The following is a 24,141-nucleotide window of genomic DNA, read 5'->3' on the forward strand; positions in this document are numbered from 1 at the left end:
ACCCCTAAGCGAGATGGGTCACGGGCACTCTGTTGTTCTGAATTGATAGTCTGAATAAACTAAGCTGCTTATATGTAAATACGAACTTTGATGATAACTGTGTAAGAAATTTATAACAGAATGCCGTTCAGATTGAAATACCTACTTAGCTACAAAACCAGATCAAGGTCGGACGTGTCTACGGGAACGTCACAAGCGACCACATCGACCGTATTCTTGCGATGCTAAACGTCGCGGCGGAACGACGCACGCATATATACGCGTACTATGTACGCGCGCGACCTGCACTGTGTCGTTTCACATAATGATATATATACACAAGGGTATGCAAATCATTTCTGGACGACATTATTTACCGATGATGTGAGTCGAATTCCGTCGCGAAAACGACGTATGAAATTTGAAATGACATCGTAGCACACATCAAGTTATGAAAATGACAGACATGTGGTAGATATATTCGAAATATGACCGAGAATAAATGCATCGCTAATCTAGACTCTCCACAGTCGCTGTGCCTTGTTGTGCGCGCCCACGATGGGCCTGCATTCGAAGGCTACGCTATGCAGCTGTGAGCACAGGGACGCGTTATATTCCCAGCTGTGTCATGCTCACGCTGCAACCTCTTGCGAATTGGGTACTATGAATAGTTGTACCATGGAGGTAGTACTACCTCCATGGTTGTACACACACTCGTACTCATAAGAAATCCAAGGGTGGACACCGAACAAGACCGTTTGGGAAAATCTACATTGTAACGGGTTATATGCCAACAAAACCAATAGTTATGGCCATTTCTTACGTAAAATAAATAATTTTTCGGTAACATTACCAAATAGTGCGTTTGTCATTTGAAACGGAGTGTAATTTCGCTACTTGAACAAAGGGAAAACTGCTCTGTATGCAAATTACAGGTCGCGATGTCGCAATAGATTTCTCGAGTGCTGATTGGCTATGAAGTGACGGCTTTCCTATGACGTAAGTATGTGCAAATACAAACATTGCAAACGACGTCCCAATGTTTCAACCCGGAAGTGTGGATCTCGCACAGTTTTCGACTGTTTCATGGCATTAAAGTAAGACATATGCGTACAACTAATTAAACCTAGTGCCTGTCTAACAATATGCGAAGTGTGAATATCTTTTGGGTCTTTTTTTCATATTTCAGTGATTTTTACTAAGGTTCGAGCGCGAGTCGTACGTGGTAACGTACAGACCGTACGCGTTCCGATGAATAACGCGCCATCTGTCCAATGACAGTTTCCGTTCGAAATGATTGACATACAGAGCAGTTTTCTTTCAGGTGTCCGGTTTGTGTCCACCCTTGGTGTTTTATATAAGAACAGTGGCAAAGCACTTAATCTTGAAAATACTATTTTTACAATCAGACGGAAATATAAATATTCATTAATAATTGATATGTTATTGTGAACAAGCAAACACGGAAAACAAATGTTGTAAAAGATCGAGTCATAATGTTCGAAAATGGGTACTCAAAGTACCAACATTCGTCATTCGAAAGATAACGCGTCCCTGTGGCTGTGAGCTAGTCTGGCAGAGACCCTGCGATTCGCGTTCTTCCCCTGTTCATGCTGTTGGAACACGCGCGCGCCCTTCAGAGACGCGACGCGAATCCCAGGGTCTGGACGTTCTTGCAAGCGACCGGTCGGATTTCTGCCTGATCCGGGTACTTTATAGAACACCACACATCCGTAAATCAAATAAAAAATGACAAGTACCATAGCCAAATAAAATTGAAAATGAAAAATAAAACCATACCGCGTATAGAGGTTTACTAGCTGCTAGTATATATTTCTCTCCGCCCAGTTAGATAGGTGTTTCTTTTGAAGTCACAACCCTAATGAATATTCATATACTTGCAAAAACCGACAGTCGCTGTGTCTGGCAGCGCGTAGCCTTCGAATGCAGTCCCATCGTGGGCGCGCACAAAACAAGGCACAGCGACTGTGGAGAGTCTACTGTGAGCACGCGCTGCCAGACACAGCGACTGTCAGTTTTGCAAGTATATGAATATTCATAAGGGTAGTGACGTCAAAAGAAACACCTATCTAACTGGGCGGAGAGAATATATACTAGTAACTGGTAGACTTATATACGCGGTATGTTTTTATTTTTCATTTTTCATTTTATTTGGCTATGCTACCTGTCATTTTTGTTTTGATTAACGGATGTGTGGAGTTCTATAAAGTACCCGGATCAGGCAGAAATCCGACCGGTCGCTTGCAAGAACGTCCAGACCCTGGGATTCGCGTCGCGTCTCTGAAGGGCGCGCGCGTGTTCCAACAGGGAAGAACGCGAATCGCAGGGTCTCTGCCAGACTACGCTAATCCTGACTATGTGCGTTACAAATTGCCGTTATCCGGTAGCGACTTTGGATGTTCGAACGTTGCAAAATACGCTAATATAGCAAATGCCGTTCTGAGGTTTCGTCATGCGCAGAAGAAAGGACATATTTTTTATTTCTCTTCGTAGTAAAAACCTTCCAATATAATATTCCAAAGAAGAACATTTAATTTTTTTCAGTTTTAGTGAAAGCCTTTCGATAGAACCCGGAAGATTATTTCAAATGTGCATTTCTTTTCACTCAGTCTGTTTTGGTCGAACGGAACGTGAACAAGCCTGGCAGGTCAAGGGTTACATTTTCACATTTTTTGCTTTGTTTTCATTCTGTATTTTACTTTCTATCGTCAGTGAGTTACATTTTAAAAATAAAAAAATTGTTTACCTTTTGCGGACGTTTTAGAGGGTAATAGTATCTGTCCCCCCTGTCCCCCCTTTTTTGTAACGCACATCGTCAGGTTCCATGTTCATATCTCTGAGGCCGGGACAGCTGCCAGCAGACGACAGTTCAGAGGCGCTCGCGTGCATAGCTAGCTGTCGTCGCGTGCACGTTCCATTCCAGCTGCCGCGCTCATGTACACGGCAGTCATAGCAACGTACCATCGTCATTCTACGCGCTTCATGATTGCGGTAAATACGCGCTGGTAAGAACTCTGCCGTGCATGCCGCGGTGCAGAGAGACCGGGCGTGAGAAAGAATAATCAGTTAGGTGAACAAGCAGAATGCGACTGTTTCTTTTGTATTAATAATACCTCATTTTTTTAGGCTTTTATTTTTTTTTAAATCACGATGTAAGTTCTCCAGCGGCAAACGGAAACTAAAATACGAAATCATGTTTGCACGCTTATAGGCCTACACCATCATTTAAGAACAACAGAATGCGCCCGTGGATGGGTGTGCTCGAAAACGAAGATCCATGCAAGTTTTGGATTCAAAATCGGCTGTTTTCGGCGGAGAAACTGCGCGCCGTATTTCCGAGGAGATACCAGCGGTTTTGCCTATAGCAGTCTGCAGGGGTGAGGTGGGAGGCCGTATAACGCCGGTAACACACGGCCCTGCCATGCAGAGCTTGGTCTAGAATGGGATGTGTGTCGTGAAATAGGGAATGGCATGTTGTGTTGTGAAATGAAATTCAGAAGAGCATGTTGAATTGTGAAATAGAACAAAACAGCGAGTGACAATTGAAAAGAGAAAGGGGACGCTGCGAACAAAACCACCGTTTTGGGGAGCAAAGAGACAAGTAAAAAGTCTACAATTACTGTTGATATTTAAGAAGGAGAAAATAAAACAATATATCATTGTCATTCGCGACTTGCCATACGTAGGCCCTATATGGTCAAGATGAAATGCAGGCGCGAAAGTCAAAATTAATTTTTCAAAAAAGCATTGGTGAAATTTTTTCTTCTCGTTCGGACCGTAATCTAATGTTTTCACATGGCTTGGTATCCCAACATTTGAAAAGAAAAGGTCATGATTTTCATAACAGAGGGGCGAGAAATTAGTCGATTGACGCGTAGATCCAGTGGCGTGATTGGCTGGAGTACGTTCTGATAATATATAGTTTTTTATGCAAATGAAAACACCTAATATGGTTGACCGATTAGACTGATTTGACCTGCGGCCAACACGTGGCCGCCTGGGAACTCGAGACCTTCACAACAAATGGAAATACCGTTTTACTTATTGGTACTCGGAGGAATTGTCTGGTGCATTTTGGTCGCTGTTGTTATATTATACACGATATACACATTTTATCAGCATTGGAAGTATTTTCACATTCCAGGACCACCTAGAGGCAGGTAAGATCATAGTATTTTTCCAGTGAAAACAAAATTTACCGCCGGGAATTTTTAACACCCATGGTAAGATCTTCTAGGTCAGAGGTCGCGGTTAAGCTTGGAGTTGCTTGTGCAATTCAACATGACACTGTAGGATTGTGCATGGATTTAGAAAAATTGATTTTTTTACGTCCATGGATTGTGCCACTGCTTCGTCAACACTCAAAATGATGGCCGCTCTACGTTGCGTTGATCGTAAACTCTCTGTTCATGCAGTACGTGTCCCATTGGAATGATGAAAGGCGGGCGGACAAGGGGATAACATAGAAAATTATACACGTATATCTACCGTCAGTGTGTGACACATTTTACTTTATAATTAATAGCGAGATTACAATCGTGCAACCCGAAAAGATTTTACTATATTTTAGCAATAACACGTACTGGTACTAGAGTTCTACGTAATACGTAGCTCTGCATGGCAGGGCTGTGTGTTACCGGCGTACGGCCTCGTACGTAACCCGGTAACCCAGGCTCCAATCAACATATATAGGCCTATTTGCTTTTCTCTGGATTTTAGATTATACGCCCGATGTGTCCGCTGTGTTTATGAGATCTGTCTAGAGACTGCCTAGACTGTTATAATGTATTAACTGTAGTGGATGGGTAGGTCTTTTACGCTATCGTATGGTCTTTTTTTCCTGCTGCCCTCACACGGGTCGATCTTTTATCGTATCATCTTTTTTTCATACACTATTTGATTTAACACATTTGCAAATATTTACTGAAATTCAGTGCGAAGCATCACACCCGGCATGCTGGATTGGGGTAGGAAGATATCCTTCAGGTGTGATTACCCATTTGGTTAAATATTGGCTAAAACTAAATAAACCAGAAAACTGATTCAAGAAGCATTATTTGAACGTAAACTGTGCACCATTGATTAATAATTGTCTGTCTAGTTCAGAGGGAGGGGGTCGTCCAATTTTAACGTTTGCAGCTGTGCGAGTATTGTATCAAGAATGTGTCGGAAAGTTCAGTATTTGATGCATGTTTATAGTTCACCAGTTTTATTTCTTTTGAATCACTGTAAGAATTCGTCAAATAAACTTTTGGTTGTGTCCCTTTGATTTTATAATGATAGCATCCCTTTTGCCCATGTTAACCATTTTCTGTACAGCTACCATCGAAAAATGTTGATATGAACAATGGATGTTGGGATATTTTGTGCAGAGCAACAGACCTATTATATGGGTCCAATTTTTAAAGGCCCAATAGCTGTATCTTGTAGCATTATTTTAGTGGTTGTACTTCCAAACTAAAACAAGTTTGTGGGAATGTATACTCATTGAGGGGTGTTTATATAAGTATAATAAACTGTCAACTGGGACTGCATGTGCAATTTTGAGGAGGATAAATAATAAATGTTTACCCAAACAAAAAATGGCGCCCTCATGCAAATAAAGCAAAAGCACTGTACGTCTTGCATATATGCATTGGAATCTTCACTAGTTCAATACAATGCATAGTGCTTCCACTTGGACATCATATGCTTTGTTAGTCCCTATGGACACCCTCAGGGGGGACTTATAGGTTTGGTCATGTCCATACATCCGTGTGTGCCGTGCGTGCATTGCGTCCTGGTCCGTTCACTCAGATATCTGAGAGATGCCTGGAGTATAATTTAATTGTTACGAGTTTTTCATGTACAGAGCCATAACTCAGGCACATCTCAACCGATTCCATTCAAAGTTGGTACAAGGACATTGATCTATATAATACAATTGCATGTCAATTTGTTTCATGATATGCTCCAATATGGCCGCATGGCAGCCATTTTGTTACAATTTTTTCATGTCCTTAGGCATAACTCAGGCATGTCTCAACTGATTTTATTGAAAGTTGTTACAAGGACATTGACCTATGTCGTGCATATCTACATTGATTTGTTTTGTGATACGATCCAATATGGCTGCCGTGCGGCCATTTTGTTATGATTTTTTCATGTACAGAGCCATAACTCAGGCACATCTCAACCGATTTTATTCAAAGTTGGTACAAGGACATTGACCTATATCATACATATGCATGTCAATTTGTTTCACGATATGATCCAATATGGCCGCATGGCTCGTCCATTTGTTAGTCCCCACAACACAGTCCGGGGGACTTATAGGTTTGGTCATGTCCGTGCGTGTGTGCGTCCGTCCGGCGTCCGTGCATGTGTGTGCGTGCGTGCATGCGTTCGTCCGTCCATTCACGCACATATCTCAGAGATGCGTGGAGCGATTTCATTCAAACTTGGTACAAGGATTACTTCACATGTCATACGCACGTCGATTTGTTTGTGATACAATGCAATATGGCGGCCATTTTGTTACGTTTTTTAGCTCACATTTGGTTTTACCAATGTGAGTTTATCGTATAGGCTGAAGTCGATGGCGTCTGTATGTATGTATGTGTGTATGTATGTATGTATGTATGTATGTATGTATGTATGTACAGTATGTCCGTCAACATCAAAAACACGCAAACTGCTGCACGTTTCAGCTTGGTATTTGGTGTGTGGATGCATCCTGGGCTATAGATGGGATTTTGTTCAAATGAAGTCTGCATTGCCAAAATTATGCAAAAGAATTAATAACTCAAGAACCGCTTTTTTGATTGCTTTGAAAATTTGTGTGCAAGTACCTTAGGTGAACCTTATACAGTTTTATGAATATTGTGCAGATATCCTTAATTTTGTATTTTTGCTGAATTTTTTTGTGATTTTTGTCATTTTCAGTAAAAATTCTTCTTCTCTGAAACCGCCAGCCCAATCGCTCTCAAATTTGGGTTGTCTCTGTGCAAGGGTGTTACTCTTCTAATTTGTTGAAATTATGACAAAATTGGGAAAATTACTATTTTTGTGCAATTTTGTTTATTTTGGTCAAAAAACCTTAGACAGTATTTCCTTTTTAAAACCACTGGACAGACAGCTTTCATATCTGGTACACAGACGTACAGAGATGACAATAGTTAGATATGTGGAAATTGTCCTGAAATATAAAAAATTGTATTTTTAAGACAATATTGTCATTTTGGTCAAGAAAACTTTATCTCAAAATAACTTGTTTGATAGCTTTGTAATTTGGTATAAAGTCCCTTGTTTGATAGCTTTGTAATTTGGTATAAAGTCCCGAAAGATGTTATTAGATAAATTTTCTGCTCAAAGTGTTGGGAAACCCCAAAATTTGTATATTTTAGGTACTTTTCTCAGTTTGTGACCTTAAATGACCTACACCAACCCAGGATATGTTGTGAGACAATTTTGAAGGCTGTGAACATAATTTTGTCATATTTGGTACCAATTTGTAGGAAAATTTGATCCAGAAAACAAAGCTGAGGTGATTTTTTTCATTTTGGACCAATTTTTGCAACTTTTCTATGTAAGACATACAAGAACTGATGAGAAATTTGGATCCAGGATAATTCCAGATGTTGTAATCACCGCCCACAGTGGAAGGCATTTCACTATCTGTAACTAACTTACAAGTGCTGTTTACATTAGAATGATAACACTCATGGCATTAATTAAAAATCTCCAAGGTTGTAAATGTACTTCCTGTCATTTGGTCTTATGTAATACCAAGGGGTGGAACATTTGATATTCAGGAGGGGGTAGGGTCTAGAAGATCGATGATGCAGCATTACTTTTTTACAGATCCCTTGTGCATTTTTGCCCACTCCCACCTTTTCTTTTTTATCAAGCCTTCTCTGTTTTTTGTTGTTGACATTTGCTTATGTATTTAGGATCTGCTTCTCCATTGCTATAGAAGCTGATATGCATGTTCCTAAAGATGACCTCCAGTACCTAAGTTGGAGACCTTATTTGCTTTTGTCATTCTTGTTTTTCTGGTTTAAATATTTCTCGAATGGACCAATTCAAACCGAATGTGAGCACATAGTGTCCTTGACGGTATTTTTTCATGTACGGAGCCATTAAGCTCAGACATATCTCAACCGATTTTATTCAAAATTGGTACAAGGACATTGACCTATTATACATATGCACATCAATTTGTTTCATATACGTTTGATATGATCTGATATGACTGCATGGCGGCCATTTTGTTTCGATCTTTTCATGTACACAGCCATAAATCAGGCATGTTTCAACCAATTTTATTCAAAGTTTGTACAAGGACATTGACCTACATCATACATATGCACGTCAATTTGTTTCACGATATGATCCAATATGGCCGCATGGCGGCCATTTTGTTACAATTTTTTCATGTACAGAGCCATAACTCAGGCATGTCTCAACCGATTAACTCAAAGTTGGTACAAGGACATTGACCTTTATCATACATACGCATGTCAATTTGTTTTACGATATGATCCAATATGGCTGCACGGCCATTTGTTACAATTTTTTCATGTTCTTAGCCATATCTCAGGCATGTCTAAACCGATTTTATTCACAGTTGGTACAAGGACATTAACCTATGTCATGCATATCCACATTGATTTTTTTTGGTGATACGATCCAATATGGCTGCCGTGCAGCAATTTTGTTACGATTTTTTCATGTACGGAGCCATAACTCGGGCACATCTCAACCAATTTTATTCAAAGTTAGTACAAGGACATTGACCTATATCATACATATGCACGTCAATTTTTTCACGATATGATCCAATATGGCTGCCGTACGGCCATTTTGTTACGATTTTTTCATGTACAGAGTTATAACTCGGACATATTTCCACTAGTAGTGTCATTCAAAGTTGGCATAAGGACATTGACCTACATGTACATGTATGTCATACATGTGCACATCAATTTGTTTAAGGTATGTAGCAGTATCATGTCAATTATTGAATTTTCGTAATTAGTCTGATATGTCAAGAAATACTGCATCAAATTTCATGAAACTTGGTACAGATGTTACGCTCACATTGCTTTAACAGTGAAAAAGAAATTTATCAGTGTCAAGTTAATTAATGTGTAATTGCATAATTTATGTAATAAACTTTCTTGATTAGAGTGATATATCCACAAATACTGCGTTAAATTTGATGAAACTTGGTACAGATTTTGATCTCATAGTGTTGTAAATACAAATCAATGACACTAAGTGGTATCATTTATATATATAAATTAATTGCTAGTTTGCATTTACATAATGGACTTTTGTTTTAGGGTGAATGACCAAAATACTGCATCAAACTTTATGAAATATGGTACTGATGATAATCTGTCAGTGTCAGGATAGGATGTTTGGCTGAGCATCCTGTCGATTAACTACTAATTGATTCATTTTAATGACCTTTTGTAATTAGTATGGTGGCTTACATTGGTTTCATGTTTTCACCACCATGGAATTCATTTTTGGCCATTAAGCCCATCTGTATCGCAGTATTTTTGGACACCGTGGCGCAAAGCGCCAAAGGTGTCCTATGTGGCCACAATGTCTGTGTGTGTGTCCATCTGTCCGTCCATCCGTCCGTAGACAGATTTTGTTCCACTCATAACTTGAGAACCCCTGAGTCCAATTATATGAAATTTGGTATGTAGCATTGTTATGATAAGATCTAGATCTGATTAGATTTGGTGGGTGTGGCTTATTAATTAAATGCTCATTAAGGCTCAAATGTACTGGTAAAAAACGTGCCAAGTATGAGTAACGAAATTTTTGTATAGCGCCATCTAGCGGTGAGAATTATCTGAACTTTGGATCTGCTACCGTCCTTGTTACTCCTATCATCATCACAGTCCCTGTGCTCCTATATCATCTTTTCCCGGTGCACGATTGTAATCTTGTACTTGAAAAAGAACTACGTCCAATTCATTAAGATTTACTGTGTACATCATGAAAACCACATCATGAATACTGATATGTGTGTGATCATTTTGGAATAAAATAAATGTATCAAGTGGTGTTTTGGAAATTCGTATGATCCGAGTCACATGTCTGACAGACTAAGTACGAACATGCTACGGCTTCTGAAAGCGCTCAGTGTGTAAGCGTGTGGGAATTTTCGAAGCATTTTTTCTCGTTTAATTTGGCAAATTATCAGCAAATACCTCAATACTTCATGGTAACCCTTTCTTCTCAATCGTTTCCTGGAGTTTCAAAGTCATACGAACGAAAATGAGTGAAAAATTTTGATGCAAAAATCGTGCATCGGCGAGAGTGGACGCCATGTTTTCAACTCTATTTTAGCCCACTGAGCCTGTGTACCGGTATACACAGCGTTCTATCTTGAGCGTAAGCGTAAAGAGACTGAAAGTATTCATATATAAATAGCCCATGATTCAAGCATTATTTTAGTGTTTTTCGTTCGAATTTTGGGCCAAATAGTCGCTTTTTTAGCGGGTTTTGAATTTTTAGCTCCCATAGCCATATGTATATATGGCAATGGAAGCTATTCTTATAGGCTAGGAAATGTCTGTATGTCTGTATGTCTGTATGTCTGTATGTCTGTCCGTCAACATCAAAAACTCCAAAACCGCAGTACATTTCATCTTGATATTTGGTGTGTACATGGATGATGGGCTGTAGATGAGATTTTGTTCAAATGAATTGTCATTGCCAAAAATATGCAAATTAAGTGAAAAAATGTAAAAACAGTCAAAATTGAAAAAACTCAATAACCACTGAGCAGATTACATGAAAAATTAGCATGTAAGTACTTTTGGCTGACATGAAATGATTGTGCACATCTTGGGTCAGTATCTTGGACTTGCTATTTTTCATGAATTTTTTTGTAATTTTCTCCAATTTTTGTCAAAAAATCTCCTGCTCTGAAACCACAAGTCCGATTGATTTGAAACTTGGTATGGAAGTGCATAGGAGTGACCTTTCCCAAATTTGGGCAAATAGTGGTGAAATTTGCATATTTTTAGTTTACACGTCCATAGACTCCCATGTATAAGGCAGATCTCCATAGACTCCCATGTATAAGGCCACGAAAAATAAAAATTCAGTTTCTCATCTTATTCATATTGCAAAAAGGATGCAGTGACACAATTTTTAGTCCCCACGGATGAAGTCCAGTGAGCTTATAGATTGGGTCATGTCCGTCTGTTCGTCCATCCGTGAGTCCATCCGTTCACGCAGATATCTCTGATATTTTGACAAAATGTCATGTGACCTTGATGACCTTTGATCTCAAATATACATATTTGTCCATAACTCAGTAACCACAAGTGCTACCACCCTTCATATATGGTATGATGGGACAGCTTATGACGGCACATATTGTACCTCATTAATTATGCACATATCTAATTTTGAGCGAGCCAATAGAGCTAGAGGTCTGATTTTTGGTATATAGGGATAACTTAGCAAAACAATTTTTTTGACAAAATGTCACGTGACCTCGGTGACCTTTGACCTCAAATATACATATTTGTCCATAACTCAGTAACCACAAGTGCTACAGCCTTCATGTATGGTATGATGGGACACCTTATGACGCCACATATTGTACCTCATTAATTATGCACATATCTAATTTGAGCGAGCCAATAGAGCTAGAGGTCTGATTTTTGGTATATAGGGATAACTTAGCAAAACAATTTTTTTGACAAAATGTCACGTGACCTCGGTGACCTTTGACCTCAAATATAGATATTTGTCCATAACTCAGTAACCACAAGTGCTACAGCCTTCATGTATGGTATGATGGGACACCTTAGGACACCACATATTGTACCTCATTAATTATGCGCATATCTAATTTTGAGCGAGCCAATAGAGCTAGAGGTCTGATTTTTGGTATATAGGGATAACTTAGCAAAACAATTTTTTTGACAAAATGTCACGTGACCTCGGTGACCTTTGACCTCAAATATACATATTTGTCCATAACTCAGTAACCACAAGTGCTACAGCCTTCATGTATGGTATGATGGGACACCTTATAACGCCACATATTGAACCTCATTAATTATGCACATATCTAATTTTGAGCGAGCCAATAGAGCTAGAGGTCTGATTTTTGGTATATAGGGATAACTTAGCAATACAATTTTTTTGACAAAATGTCACGTGACCTCGGTGACCTTTGACCTCAAATATACATATTTGTCCATAACTCAGTAACCACAAGTGCTACAGCCTTCATGTATGGTATGATGGGACACCTTATGACGCCACATATTGTACCTCATTAATTATGTGCATATCTAATTTTGAGCGAGCCAATAGAGCTAGAATTCTGATTTTTGGTATATAGGATAACTTAGCAAAACAATTTTTTTGACAAAATGTCACGTGACCTCGGTGACCTTTGACCTCAAATATACATATTGTCCATAACTCAGTAACCACAAGTGCTACAGCCTTCATGTATGGTATGATGGGACACCTTATGACGCCACATATTGTACCTCATTAATTATGTGCATATCTAATTTGAGCGAGCCAATAGAGCTAGAATTCTGATTTTTGGTATATAGGGATAACTTAGCAAAACAATTTTTTTGACAAAATGTCACGTGACCTCGGTGACCTTTGACCTCAAATATACATATTTGTCCATAACTCAGTAACCACAAGTGCTACAGCCTTCATGTATGGTATGATGGGACACCTTAGGACGCCACATATTGTACCTCATTAATTATGCACATATCTAATTTTGAGCGAGCCAATAGAGCTAGAGGTCTGATTTTTGGTATATAGGGATAACTTAGCAATACAATTTTTTTGACAAAATGTCACGTGACCTCGGTGACCTTTGACCTCAAATATACATATTTGTCCATAACTCAGTAACCACAAGTGCTACAGCCTTTCATGTATGGTATGATGGGACACCTTATGACGCCACATACTGTACCTCAATAATTATGCGCATATCTCATTCTGAGCGAGCCAATAGAGCTGGATGTCTGATTTTTGGTATATAGGGATAACTATAGGAGAGAAATTTTTTGACAAAATGTCATGTGACCTCGATGACCTTTTACCTAAAATATATGTTTATGTCAATATATAAGTAGCCACAAGTGCTATGTCCTTTGTATTTAGTAGGATGAGAGACCTTATGACACACACGCTTTACCTCATTAATTATGTACACATCTAATTCTGGGCAAGCGAATAGAGCTAGAGATCTGATTTTTTGGCATATAGGGATTAATTAGCAATATAATTTTTTTTTAGTCCCCACGGACACCGTCCGGGGGGACTTATAGGTTTGGTCATGTCCGTGCGTGTGTGCGTCCGTGCGTGCGTGCGTGCGTGTGTGCGTGCGTCCGTCCGTTCACGCAGATATCTCAGAGATGCAAGAAGCGATTTCATTCAAACTTGGTACAAGGATTACTTCATATGTCATACAGATGCACGTCAATTTGTTTTGTGATACGATCCAATATGGCCGCCAGGCGGCCATTTTATTACGATTTTTTCATGTACAGAGCCATAACTCAGACATGTTTCAACCGATTTTATTCAAAGTTGGTACAAGGACATTGACTAATGTCATAGATATGCACGTCATTTTGTTTTGTGATACGATCCAATATGGCCGCCAGGCGGCCATTTTATTACGATTTTTTCATGTACAGAGCCATAACTCAGACATGTTTCAACCGATTTTATTCAAAGTTGGTACAAGGACATTGACCAATGTCATAGATATGCATGTCGATTTGTTTTGTGATACGATCCAATATGGCCGCCAGGCGGCCATTTTATTACAATATTTTCATATACAGTGCCATAACTCAGACATGTTTTAACCGATTTTATTCAAAGTTGGTACAAAGACATTGACCAATATCATAGATATGCATGTCAATTTGTTTTGTGATACAATCCAATATGGCTGCTGTGTGGCCATTTTATTACGATTTTTTCATATGCAGAGGCATAACTCAGGCATATCTCAACCGATTTTATTCAAAGTTGGTACAAGGACATTGACCTATGTCTTACATATGTACGTCAATTTGTTATGTGATACGATCCAATATGGCCGCTAGGCAGCCATTTTATTACGATATTTTCATGTACAGAGCAATAACTCAGACATGTTTCAACGGATTTTATTCAAAGTTGGTACAAGGAGATTGACTAATGTCATACATATGCATGTCAATTTGTTATGTGATACGATCCAATATGGCTGCCTTGCAGCCATTTTATTACGATTTTTTCCTGTCGAGGGCCATAATACTCTAAGGCATATCTTAACCGATTTTATTCAAAGTTGGTACAAGGACATTAACCTATGTCATACATATGTATGTCAATTTGTTTCTTGATATGATCCAATATGGCTGCATGGCAGCCATTTTGTTACAATTTTTTCGTGTCCTTAGCCAAAACTTGGGCATGTCTCAATTAATGAAGAGGACTCTATCCTCTTAGGACATGTAATCAAAGTACCCATTAACAAGTGGGGACTGTGTCATCAACGATGACTTGTTCAAAATGTCATGTGACCTCGATGACTTTTTACCTTGATTATACATATTTATGCATAACTCAGTAACCACAAGTTCTATACCCTCCAATTTTGATAGGATATTAGACCTTAAGATGTCACATCTTGTACCTCATTTATAATGCGCATATGTATTTCTTGGCTGGCCAATACTGCTAGAGGTCTGATCTTTTTTCCCGATTTAGAACCATAACTTAGACATGCCTCATGTGTTTCAAATTAGGAACAACGACATAGACCTATGTGCCCATAGATCTCAACATATACACTCCAGTGATACTTCTTAATGACCACATTTTCCTGCCCCATCAAGACTAATACTCCTATTACAAGTGGGGACTATGTCATTGTAAATGACTTGTTGAGTTAATGGTTGTATCACAGTATTCGATATATCTAATTCTGTATTTTTTCCATTTTATATTCTGAATAATTACATTAAACATATTTCACTGTCTCTAGTACATTTCATTTAAGTATTTTCACTTCATGCACTTTATCCCTTTCACACATGTTCAAATATCTGACCAGAGAACAAACACTAAATAGTCCAGGATGGGAGCTACAGTGTCATTGACGCTATTTTTTAAAGCATCTTAAAACATTAAGATGACTTTTAATTAACAAATGAAAGAAAAAAAATAAGAAATTTAACTCATTATCTACAAAATGAAAATATTTTGTACAAGCTGAATCATGCAGCTCAAAAGCGAACGATCAATGTTTTGGACAAGTGTGAGCAATTTTCACGGGGATTCCCCAGACCTATCGTTCATAGTTGCGGCGCTCGAAAACGCAGTCAGTTTCTGTGGAACAGGATGAAATTTTCTTCAGGCGAAAGTTTCAAGTCACTCTCGAGAAAAATTACTTATTTATCAGTTTGTTATTTTACCGTTTCATGACACATTTTTGATTCAATCACTTATTGACCTGAAAAAAAACAATATTTAGTACTCTTTGTCAACAGACTTTAGTAAGTAGCTGCTGGTACGACTGTCAAAATACTATCGTTTTCAAAGTACATTTGAGTGAACTTTGTAAATTAACACTCTGAACCATAGTGTAATGTTTTGCTTGGAATTTTGTTGCTATTGAGGTTTATTCGTAGTTTTTTATAATGATTGTACGGTGGCCCAAAACTACCTGTTCTCCGCATTCAAAGTCTGCGTCGCATTCAATTGTTTTTCTCTCACATATGTCTCCTCATTCAAAGTCTGCGTCGCATTCAATTGTTTTCTCTCACATATGTCTCCGCATTCAAAGTCTGCGTCGCAATCAAATGTTTTTCTCTCACATAAGCTTATGTCTCCGCATTCAAAGTCTGCGTCGCAATTAATGTTTTTCTCTCACATATGTCTCCGCATTCAAAGTCTGCGTCGCATTCAATTGTTTTTCTCTCACATATGTCTCCGCATTCAAAGTCTGCGTCGCAATCAAATGTTTTTCTCTCACATAAGCTTATGTCTCCGCATTCAAAGTCTGCGTCGCAATCAAATGTTTTTCTCTCACATATGTCTCCGCATTCAAAGTCTGCGTCGCATTCAATTGTTTTTCTCTCACATATGTCTCCGCATTCAAAGTCTGCGTCGCAATCAAATGTTTTTCTCTCACATAAGCTTATGTCTCCGCATTCAAAGTCTGCGTCGCAATCAAATGTTTTTCTCTCACATATGTCTCCGCATTCAAAGTCTGCGTCGCAATCAAATGTTTTTCTCTCACATATGTCTCCGCATTCAAAGTCTGCGTCGCATTCAAATGTTTTTCTCTCACATATGTCTCCGCATTCCAAGTCTGCGTCGCATTCAATTGTTTTTCTCTCACATATGTCTCCGAGGTATGCCTCAGTGTACGTTATTCCGCGAAGCATAATTTCTATCGAACAGCGCTCTCAGACGGTCGCTATTGACAACGACGAACATTGTATCAAGTTATTTTCAATAGATTATCGATCGAAAATTTGTTTGGACGCCGCTTGTGCCGGCGGGCGCTCGTGTGTTTAGGTCACGTCATAAACATTTCCACAATAACCCATATATTGACTTATACACTTAAATATCAACATTGAAGGTATCCGTTGGTTTCCTGTACTGAAATTAAATCGACGACAATTTTTTTAGTTTTGGTGATACTTTTACGTACGTTTCGGCACATTTTGGCGCACCTCGGCGTAGTTTGGCGCCTGAACGGGGGGACTACACGCGAGTGAGCGAGACAACAATGTATCAATTTCGGACAAAAGGATATCGATCGATAACGTTCACTGCACGATTACAGTGGAGACTCTACGCCCGTTCGCCTCTGTTCTGTGTTATTCTTGCAGTTTACTGGGATTTTCATAGTTAATATTCGCCAAAATTTGGTATAAATTACAACAACCTGACTGGTATTTGGTCTGTATAATTTAAGAGACGCTAACCGATTAAAATGGGTCAATATTAGACCCTGATTCTGCATATGCAAACGCTGTAAGATCGCCATTTTATTGAGGGCAGGAGCAAAAATTCAGCGATCGGAAAAATAAAATGCAACTAAAACAAGTTTCGTCGAGAAATTCAAAAAACTAAAACGACAGCAATTTTGTATATATATCAAGGAAACACCGTGCCACTTTTCACTATAATTGGTTCAGAATTGAGAAATTTGAACGAGCGATAGTTGTACGGTCTGTTCAGTACATTAAACGCAATTGTTTTCTATGGGAAATCGAGCAGAGTAGACACATCGTAAAATGAAAAATACATCTGAAAAAAACCGTTGGTTTAACTTTTTCATTTCGCTGTTATTTTTTATAATATTTGGTATGACACATATCATGAAGGGTAACTAAAACTCTATGGTTTTATTTTTTTTAGTTTCCCTCTTTTTTATGTAGTGCACTACGGCCCAAAGGCGCCCCATTTTGTACGGTATATAGCGTCCCGAATTTTTGCCACACATACGTGGAGTGCGCGTTCGGAGAGTCAATTTCACCTCCCGCGTCATGTTGAAAATTTCGCCGTATTTCCTTGCTGCACATCTAAATATTAATGAAAGAGCAACAGGTCCTATTTCCCGTATATGCTGCCCTTACAATTATAATATTTGGGAAGAATTTCACAAGGGAATTCCAAAAATACGTAAGCGATAAGAGACATATGCAAAATCAAGTAAAAACACAGTCAACAGCAAAACGATCTTCAACTCGTCATTTCATAAAAAAAGAGGGAAACTAAAAAAAATAAAACCATAGAGTTTTAGTTACCCTTCATGATATGTGTCATACCAGATATTACAAAAAATAACAGCGAAATGAAAAAGTTAAACCAACGGTTTTTTTCAGATGTATTTTTCATTTTACGATGTGTCTACTCTGCTCGATTTCCCATAGAAAACAATTGCGTTTAATGTACTGAACAGACCGTACAACTATCGCTCGTTCAAATTTCTCAATTCTGAACCAATTATAGTGAAAAGTGGCACGGTGTTTCCTTGATATATATACAAAATTGCTGTCGTTTTAGTTTTTTGAATTTCTCGACGAAACTTGTTTTAGTTGCATTTTATTTTTCCGATCGCTGAATTTTGCTCTTGCCCTCAATAAAATGGCGATCTTACAGCGTTTGCATATGCAGAATCAGGGTCTAATATTGACCCATTTTAATCGGTTAGCGTCTCTTAAATTATACAGACCAAATACCAGTCAGGTTGTTGTAATTTATACCAATTTTGGCGAATATTAACTATGAAAATCCCAGTAAACTGCAAGAATAACACAGAACAGAGGCGAACGGGCGTAGAGTCTCCACTGTAATCGTGCAGTGAACGTTATCGATCGATATCCTTTTGTCCGAAATTGATACATTGTTGTCTCGCTCACTCGCGTGTAGTCCCCCCGTTCAGGCGCCAAACTACGCCGAGGTGCGCCAAAATGTGCCGAAACGTACGTAAAAGTATCACCAAAACTAAAAAAATTGTCGTCGATTTAATTTCAGTACAGGAAACCAACGGATACCTTCAATGTTGATATTTAAGTGTATAAGTCAATATATGGGTTATTGTGGAAATGTTTATGACGTGACCTAAACACACGAGCGCCCGGCCGGCACAAGCGGCGTCCAAACAAATTTTCGATCGATAATCTATTGAAAATAACTTGATACAATGTTCGTCGTTGTCAATAGCGACCGTCTGAGAGCGCTGTTCGATAGAAATTATGCTTCGCGGAATAACGTACACTGAGGCATACCTCGGAGACATATGTGAGAGAAAAACAATTGAATGCGACGCAGACTTGGAATGCGGAGACATATGTGAGAGAAAAACATTTGAATGCGACGCAGACTTTGAATGCGGAGACATATGTGAGAGAAAAACATTGATTGCGACGCAGACTTTGAATGCGGAGACATATGTGAGAGAAAAACATTGATTGCGACGCAGACTTTGAATGCGGAGACATAAGCTTATGTGAGAGAAAAACATTTGATTGCGACGCAGACTTTGAATGCGGAGACATATGTGAGAGAAAAACAATTGATTGCGACGCAGACTTTGAATGCAGAGACATATGTGAGAGAAAAACATTTGATTGCGACGCAGACTTTGAATGCAGAGACATATGTGAGAGAAAAACATTTGATTGCGACGCAGACTTTGAATGCGGAGAACAGGTAGTTTTGGGCCACCGTATGATTGTTTAAGTTAGTTATTTTTGTGTTCCTTTCCACCATCAAATATCGACAAGTATAAATCTAGCCCTAAGAGTTTTATTAACTGGTCAATTACTTTTGTTCGTTCTTGATATGTCATTAAAATATTTGTTCCCAAAGAATGACTGCATTCAATGTTTCATTGCATTAAATTTTATTTCCACTGCACTGTCTTCACACAGACCCATTGGCCACGGTGTCCACCCAAGTCTCACTTTGATTAATCACAGACCTAATTAATGAAGAGGACTCATTCCTCTCAGAGGAATTGTAATTAAAGGACAAGTGGGGACTGTGTCATTGTCTATGACTTGTTACAATATTTTCATGTCCTTAGCCATAACTCAGACGTGTATCATCGGATTTTATTCAAGGTACAAGGACATTGACCTATTAATATGATGTTGATTGGTTTCACAATCTGATGCAATATGACTGCCTTGTGGCCATTTTGTTATGATTTTGTCATGTCCCGAGCCATACTTTGGATATGTATCAACTGATTTTTAGCTCTCATTTGGTATACCAAAGAGAGCTAATCCTATAAAGTGAATCATTTCATTTGAATCTAATTTACATGTCGTCTGTGTGTATGTATGTATGTATGTATGTAAGTATGTATGAATGTCTGTTAGTCCGTCCAGATCAAAAACTCCTAAACCGCAGCAGCTACCAGCTTAGTATTTGGTGTACAGGTGCACCTAGGGGTGGAGATTTGTTCAAATGGACAGGTCAGTGTCAAAAATATGCAAATGGGTAAAAAAAAGGAAAAATCGTGCAAACTGTTTAAACTCAGCAACCGTTGGTCAGATTTGGTTAAAACTTGGTATGTAGGTTCCTTTAGGTATTCTAAATTAGGTGTGTACAACTGTGGATGATATTTGCGTGTTTGTATCTTTGGGTAATTTTTTTCAAATTTTAGTAAAAAAAATTTTTTTCTGAAACTTGTGCGAGTGCTTCAAAGTGGGTATCCATGTTTTGGGGCAATTTTCCCCATTTTGGTCAAAAATGTTTTCTCCAAAAACTACTCATCTGATGCCTTTGGTATTTGGTATGCAGGTTCATAAGGTTGATCAAAATGTGATGTATTCAAATTCTTATGAACTTTGCAATTTTGTATTTTTTTGGCAATTTTTTTCATTTTTGGTCAAAAAATGTATTTCTCAAAACTGCTCGTTTGATATCTTTGATGTTTGGTATACAGGTTCCTAGGGTTTATCTTAAAGTGGCACTCCCACTTGGTAACATTTTTAAAGCACATTTTTTTAATGCCAACGGTCGATATTTGACGTGGCGACTGCGCGCGGATCACGAGATATCGATAAAAACATGTCCTCAAAAAAGTAAAGGTTTGAATTCCGGTGGCCCACCTAAATTCAGCTTCCGAACATCGAACGTTCGGCACTGGGGCCATTGTCAACTAAGCTATGGAGAACGAGTCTACGCTTACGCTGCTGTATGCCACAGTACCACTCGTGTCGGTGATCGGTCATGCCCCTGGGGGAAAGCCTAGTCTTACTGACTCTGAGAAAAAACGGAAAACAAAGTTTCATTCCACCAGAATTCGCATAGGTGACTAGCACAGTTACGTGCGGTTGATACATAGCGGCCGCCGAGTGGTATGCATAGACGCATACCACGCGCGCGGCGTACTGTGTGGCAGACAACAAAATGTAGTCGTCAGAGGCGGCTAATATTTGACACGTAAAACGTAAAAACGATGGCATAGTGTACATTGAAGATACTATGATATAACGTTATCGAAAGTCATTAACTAGTTTTATTTCAGCCAATTCCTTATTTGCATATGTAATGAACATTTCTAATTAGGGATATACCTGTATATCTGAATTGACTTAAGCAAAGTTGATGAATCTTGCTACATATATTTAAGATACTATAATACATGTTATTGAAATTTGTTAAGCATTTTTGCTTCAGCCAATTTCTAATTTGCATATTTGATGAACTTTCTTAATTAGGGATATTTATCTGTATTGACTAGACCAAAGTCGACAAAACTTGCTATGTACATTAAAGATACTATGATACAATATTATTGAAAGTCATTTGACTTTTTTATTTCAGCCAATTCCCAATTTTCATATTTAATGAACCTTCCTAATTAGGGATATATACTGGCATTTACTTGATAAAAGTTGGGAAACATGCTGTGTACATTGATCATTATACCAGGTTATAACAGTATTGAAAGTCATTTTGCATTTTCATGTCAGCTAATTCATAATTTGCATAGCTAATAAGCTTTCACAGTTTGGCATATAGAGCTTGAAGGACTTGACCAAAGGCAATTACACATGCTATGTGGTGATACAATGACAGTACTCAAAGAAATTAATTATTTTTATTTCAGCAAATTACATATTTGAATACTTAATGACCTTTAGAATGAATTCATTATGTTGATCGTAACACTTTCAATGAAGTTGCAAACATATAGCAAAGGTTCAAACTTTCACATAAATGCAATATATAATGAAACACGTGAGCATTTGTAGCTCATATCTAGTGTTACGATTTTTTCATGTACAGAGCTATAACTCAAACATATTTCCATCAGTATCATTCAAAGTTGGCACAAGGATACTGACCTATGTCATACATACGCACATCATTTGTTTCACGGCATGTAGCAGTATCATGTCAACTAGTGAATTTTCGTAAATAGTATGATATGTCAAGAAATACGACATCAAATTTCATGAAACTTTGTACAGATGTTAAGCTCACATTGCTTTAACAGTGAAAAAGACATTTATCAGTGCCAAGTTAATTAATTTGTATTGCATATGTAATGAACTTTCCTAATAAAAATGACATATCCACAAATACTGCGTTAAATTTGATGAGACTTGGTACAGATTTTGATCTCATAATGTTGTAAATAAAAACCAATGACACTAATTGGTATCATTTATGCATATAAATTAATTGCTAGTTTGCATTACATAATGGATTTTTGTTTTTAGGGTGAATGTCCAAAGTACTGCATCAAACTGTATGAAATATGGTACCGGTGATAATCTGTCAGAGTTAGGATAGGATGCAACAATTTTTGGCAGCATCCTGTCGATTAAGTACTAATTCATTCATTTTAATGACCTTTTATAATTAGTATGGTGTTTCACATTGGTTTTATGTTTTCACCACCATGGAACTCATTTTTGGCCATTAAGCCCCATCTGTATTGCAGTATTTTTAATCACAGACTTATGAATGAAGAGGACTCTTTCCTCTCATAGGACTTGTAATTAAAGTACAAGTGGGGACTGTGTCATTGTCAATGACTCGTTTTCTTCATAATGTTACCAGTTTTCAAAAATGGCGGGAGATCAAAATAACGGTTAAAATTTAAATTTACTTGTCCAATTTTTCAGTAGTAGAAGACTACATCCTTTAAATTTGTAAATTGAAAGAAAACCAGAGGAAATAGAAAGCCTTTATCAGGTCAACAAATTTTAAGAGTTACAGCTAGAGTGGCTTTAATATGCACAGCTGCATATGCCTCACCAGCAGTTCTTGTGCTCAGTAAAAATGGAATTAAGGAATGAGTGAAAAAATACAAAAACAAATCACAACCTTCTACTGAAAGGTGATCATCATTTTAAAAAAATCATTTTAAAAAAACCCAAAACTACACAAGACAGTGCTGATGGAACAAGATGTGCAGTAACTGTAATATTAAATAACAGCCATTCAGGCAGTTTTTCAGACTGGTTTTCTGCTTTGACAATATGACAAAACTAAGTGCCCATATCAAGAGGAAATTGCTTTACACTTTACACAGTGTTGAATCAAGGATCTGAGAGTTGGGGGCATTTTGGCCTACAGACTTCAATTATTGGGGGCCTTATTGAAAATTGGGGGGGGGGGGGGCATTTTTTAATTCATTAATATTTATAAGATTAATTACCCATGACTTTTTGTATTCAGGTTCTACTCTATAGTACTGAATGCATCGATTTTGATTTTACATCTGCTGTATTGATCATACTTAGATCTGATTTTGTTATAACTTTTATGAGCACAACAAACTAATTATAATCATTTGCATATTAAATGGATTTCTGCAATCAGGCTACATATCAATACTAAGTTTCACTGATTTTGACTGACCCTGCAATTAAATGATAATACGTAGCTAACATTTGGTATACGTAAATATCCCCAAAAGAGCTTACATGTTAAGTCAGTGGCATCTGTTTGTATGTCTTAAATTTACACATAATAACTTGTAAGTGTGTATATATGTACAGCCTGGGTCATTTCCAAAGTTGGTGACGCTATACCATAAATATTTTTTCCCTATCATTAGCCAATCAGTTGTCAGGGCACCATCAGTCAAAATTGTATTTCCTGGCAACCTCAACATGCATCCATGGTTATATAGGCTATAGTGTGTTGAACTCTATCTTGCCATAAACTCCTCAGCTGCACCATTCACGTAACTTTTTCATGTATTATCGTAGATCCATGTCAAATATTGTCAGTTGTGAAAGAAGGGTTTTGCCAAAACACTTGGGGTTGCACTAAGTTTGTGAAATAACAATTAATCCCACCGTATTCTGTCATAATCTCGAACAGTTCTGTGGCCACTCTGTCAACACACATTTTCAAAATCGCGTACCATTTTTAGTCTGCATCAGACAATCACAACTTAGGTATCATTTTAAAGCTCTGACACCACTCTTACTTCTAGCAAAATGAAATATGTGTACCTACACAAATAACCTTGAAAACAGTATTTCTAATAGAGATGACGAACACCTACAAAATGATTCTCGGTACTTGAGAGAAATCGATAAACTGGAGGTAGAAATGAATTGTAAATATCTCGACCGTTTTTTC

The 24,141-nt window shown here is 38.0% G+C and overlaps 1 protein-coding gene across 5 annotated transcripts in view; it reads left to right on the forward strand.

Moving 5' to 3' along the window:
- Positions 1 to 3,984: 3,984 nt before the first annotated feature.
- LOC139148936 (cholesterol 24-hydroxylase-like) overlaps positions 3,985 to 24,141 on the forward strand; it is a 67,590-nt gene continuing 47,433 nt past the window's right edge. For 4 of the 5 annotated variants that reach the window (XM_070720392.1, XM_070720396.1, XM_070720395.1 and 1 more), the window contains exon 1: positions 3,985 to 4,160. In XM_070720392.1, coding sequence (XP_070576493.1) covers positions 4,024 to 4,160 — 137 coding nt within the window. In that variant the 5' untranslated portion in view covers positions 3,985 to 4,023. The remainder of the gene's footprint in view (positions 4,161 to 24,141) is intronic. The other variant, XM_070720397.1, reaches the window with a different exon arrangement.

This window comes from Ptychodera flava, chromosome 14, assembly GCF_041260155.1.
Source record: "Ptychodera flava strain L36383 chromosome 14, AS_Pfla_20210202, whole genome shotgun sequence".
Classification (NCBI taxonomy): Eukaryota; Metazoa; Hemichordata; class Enteropneusta; family Ptychoderidae; genus Ptychodera; species Ptychodera flava.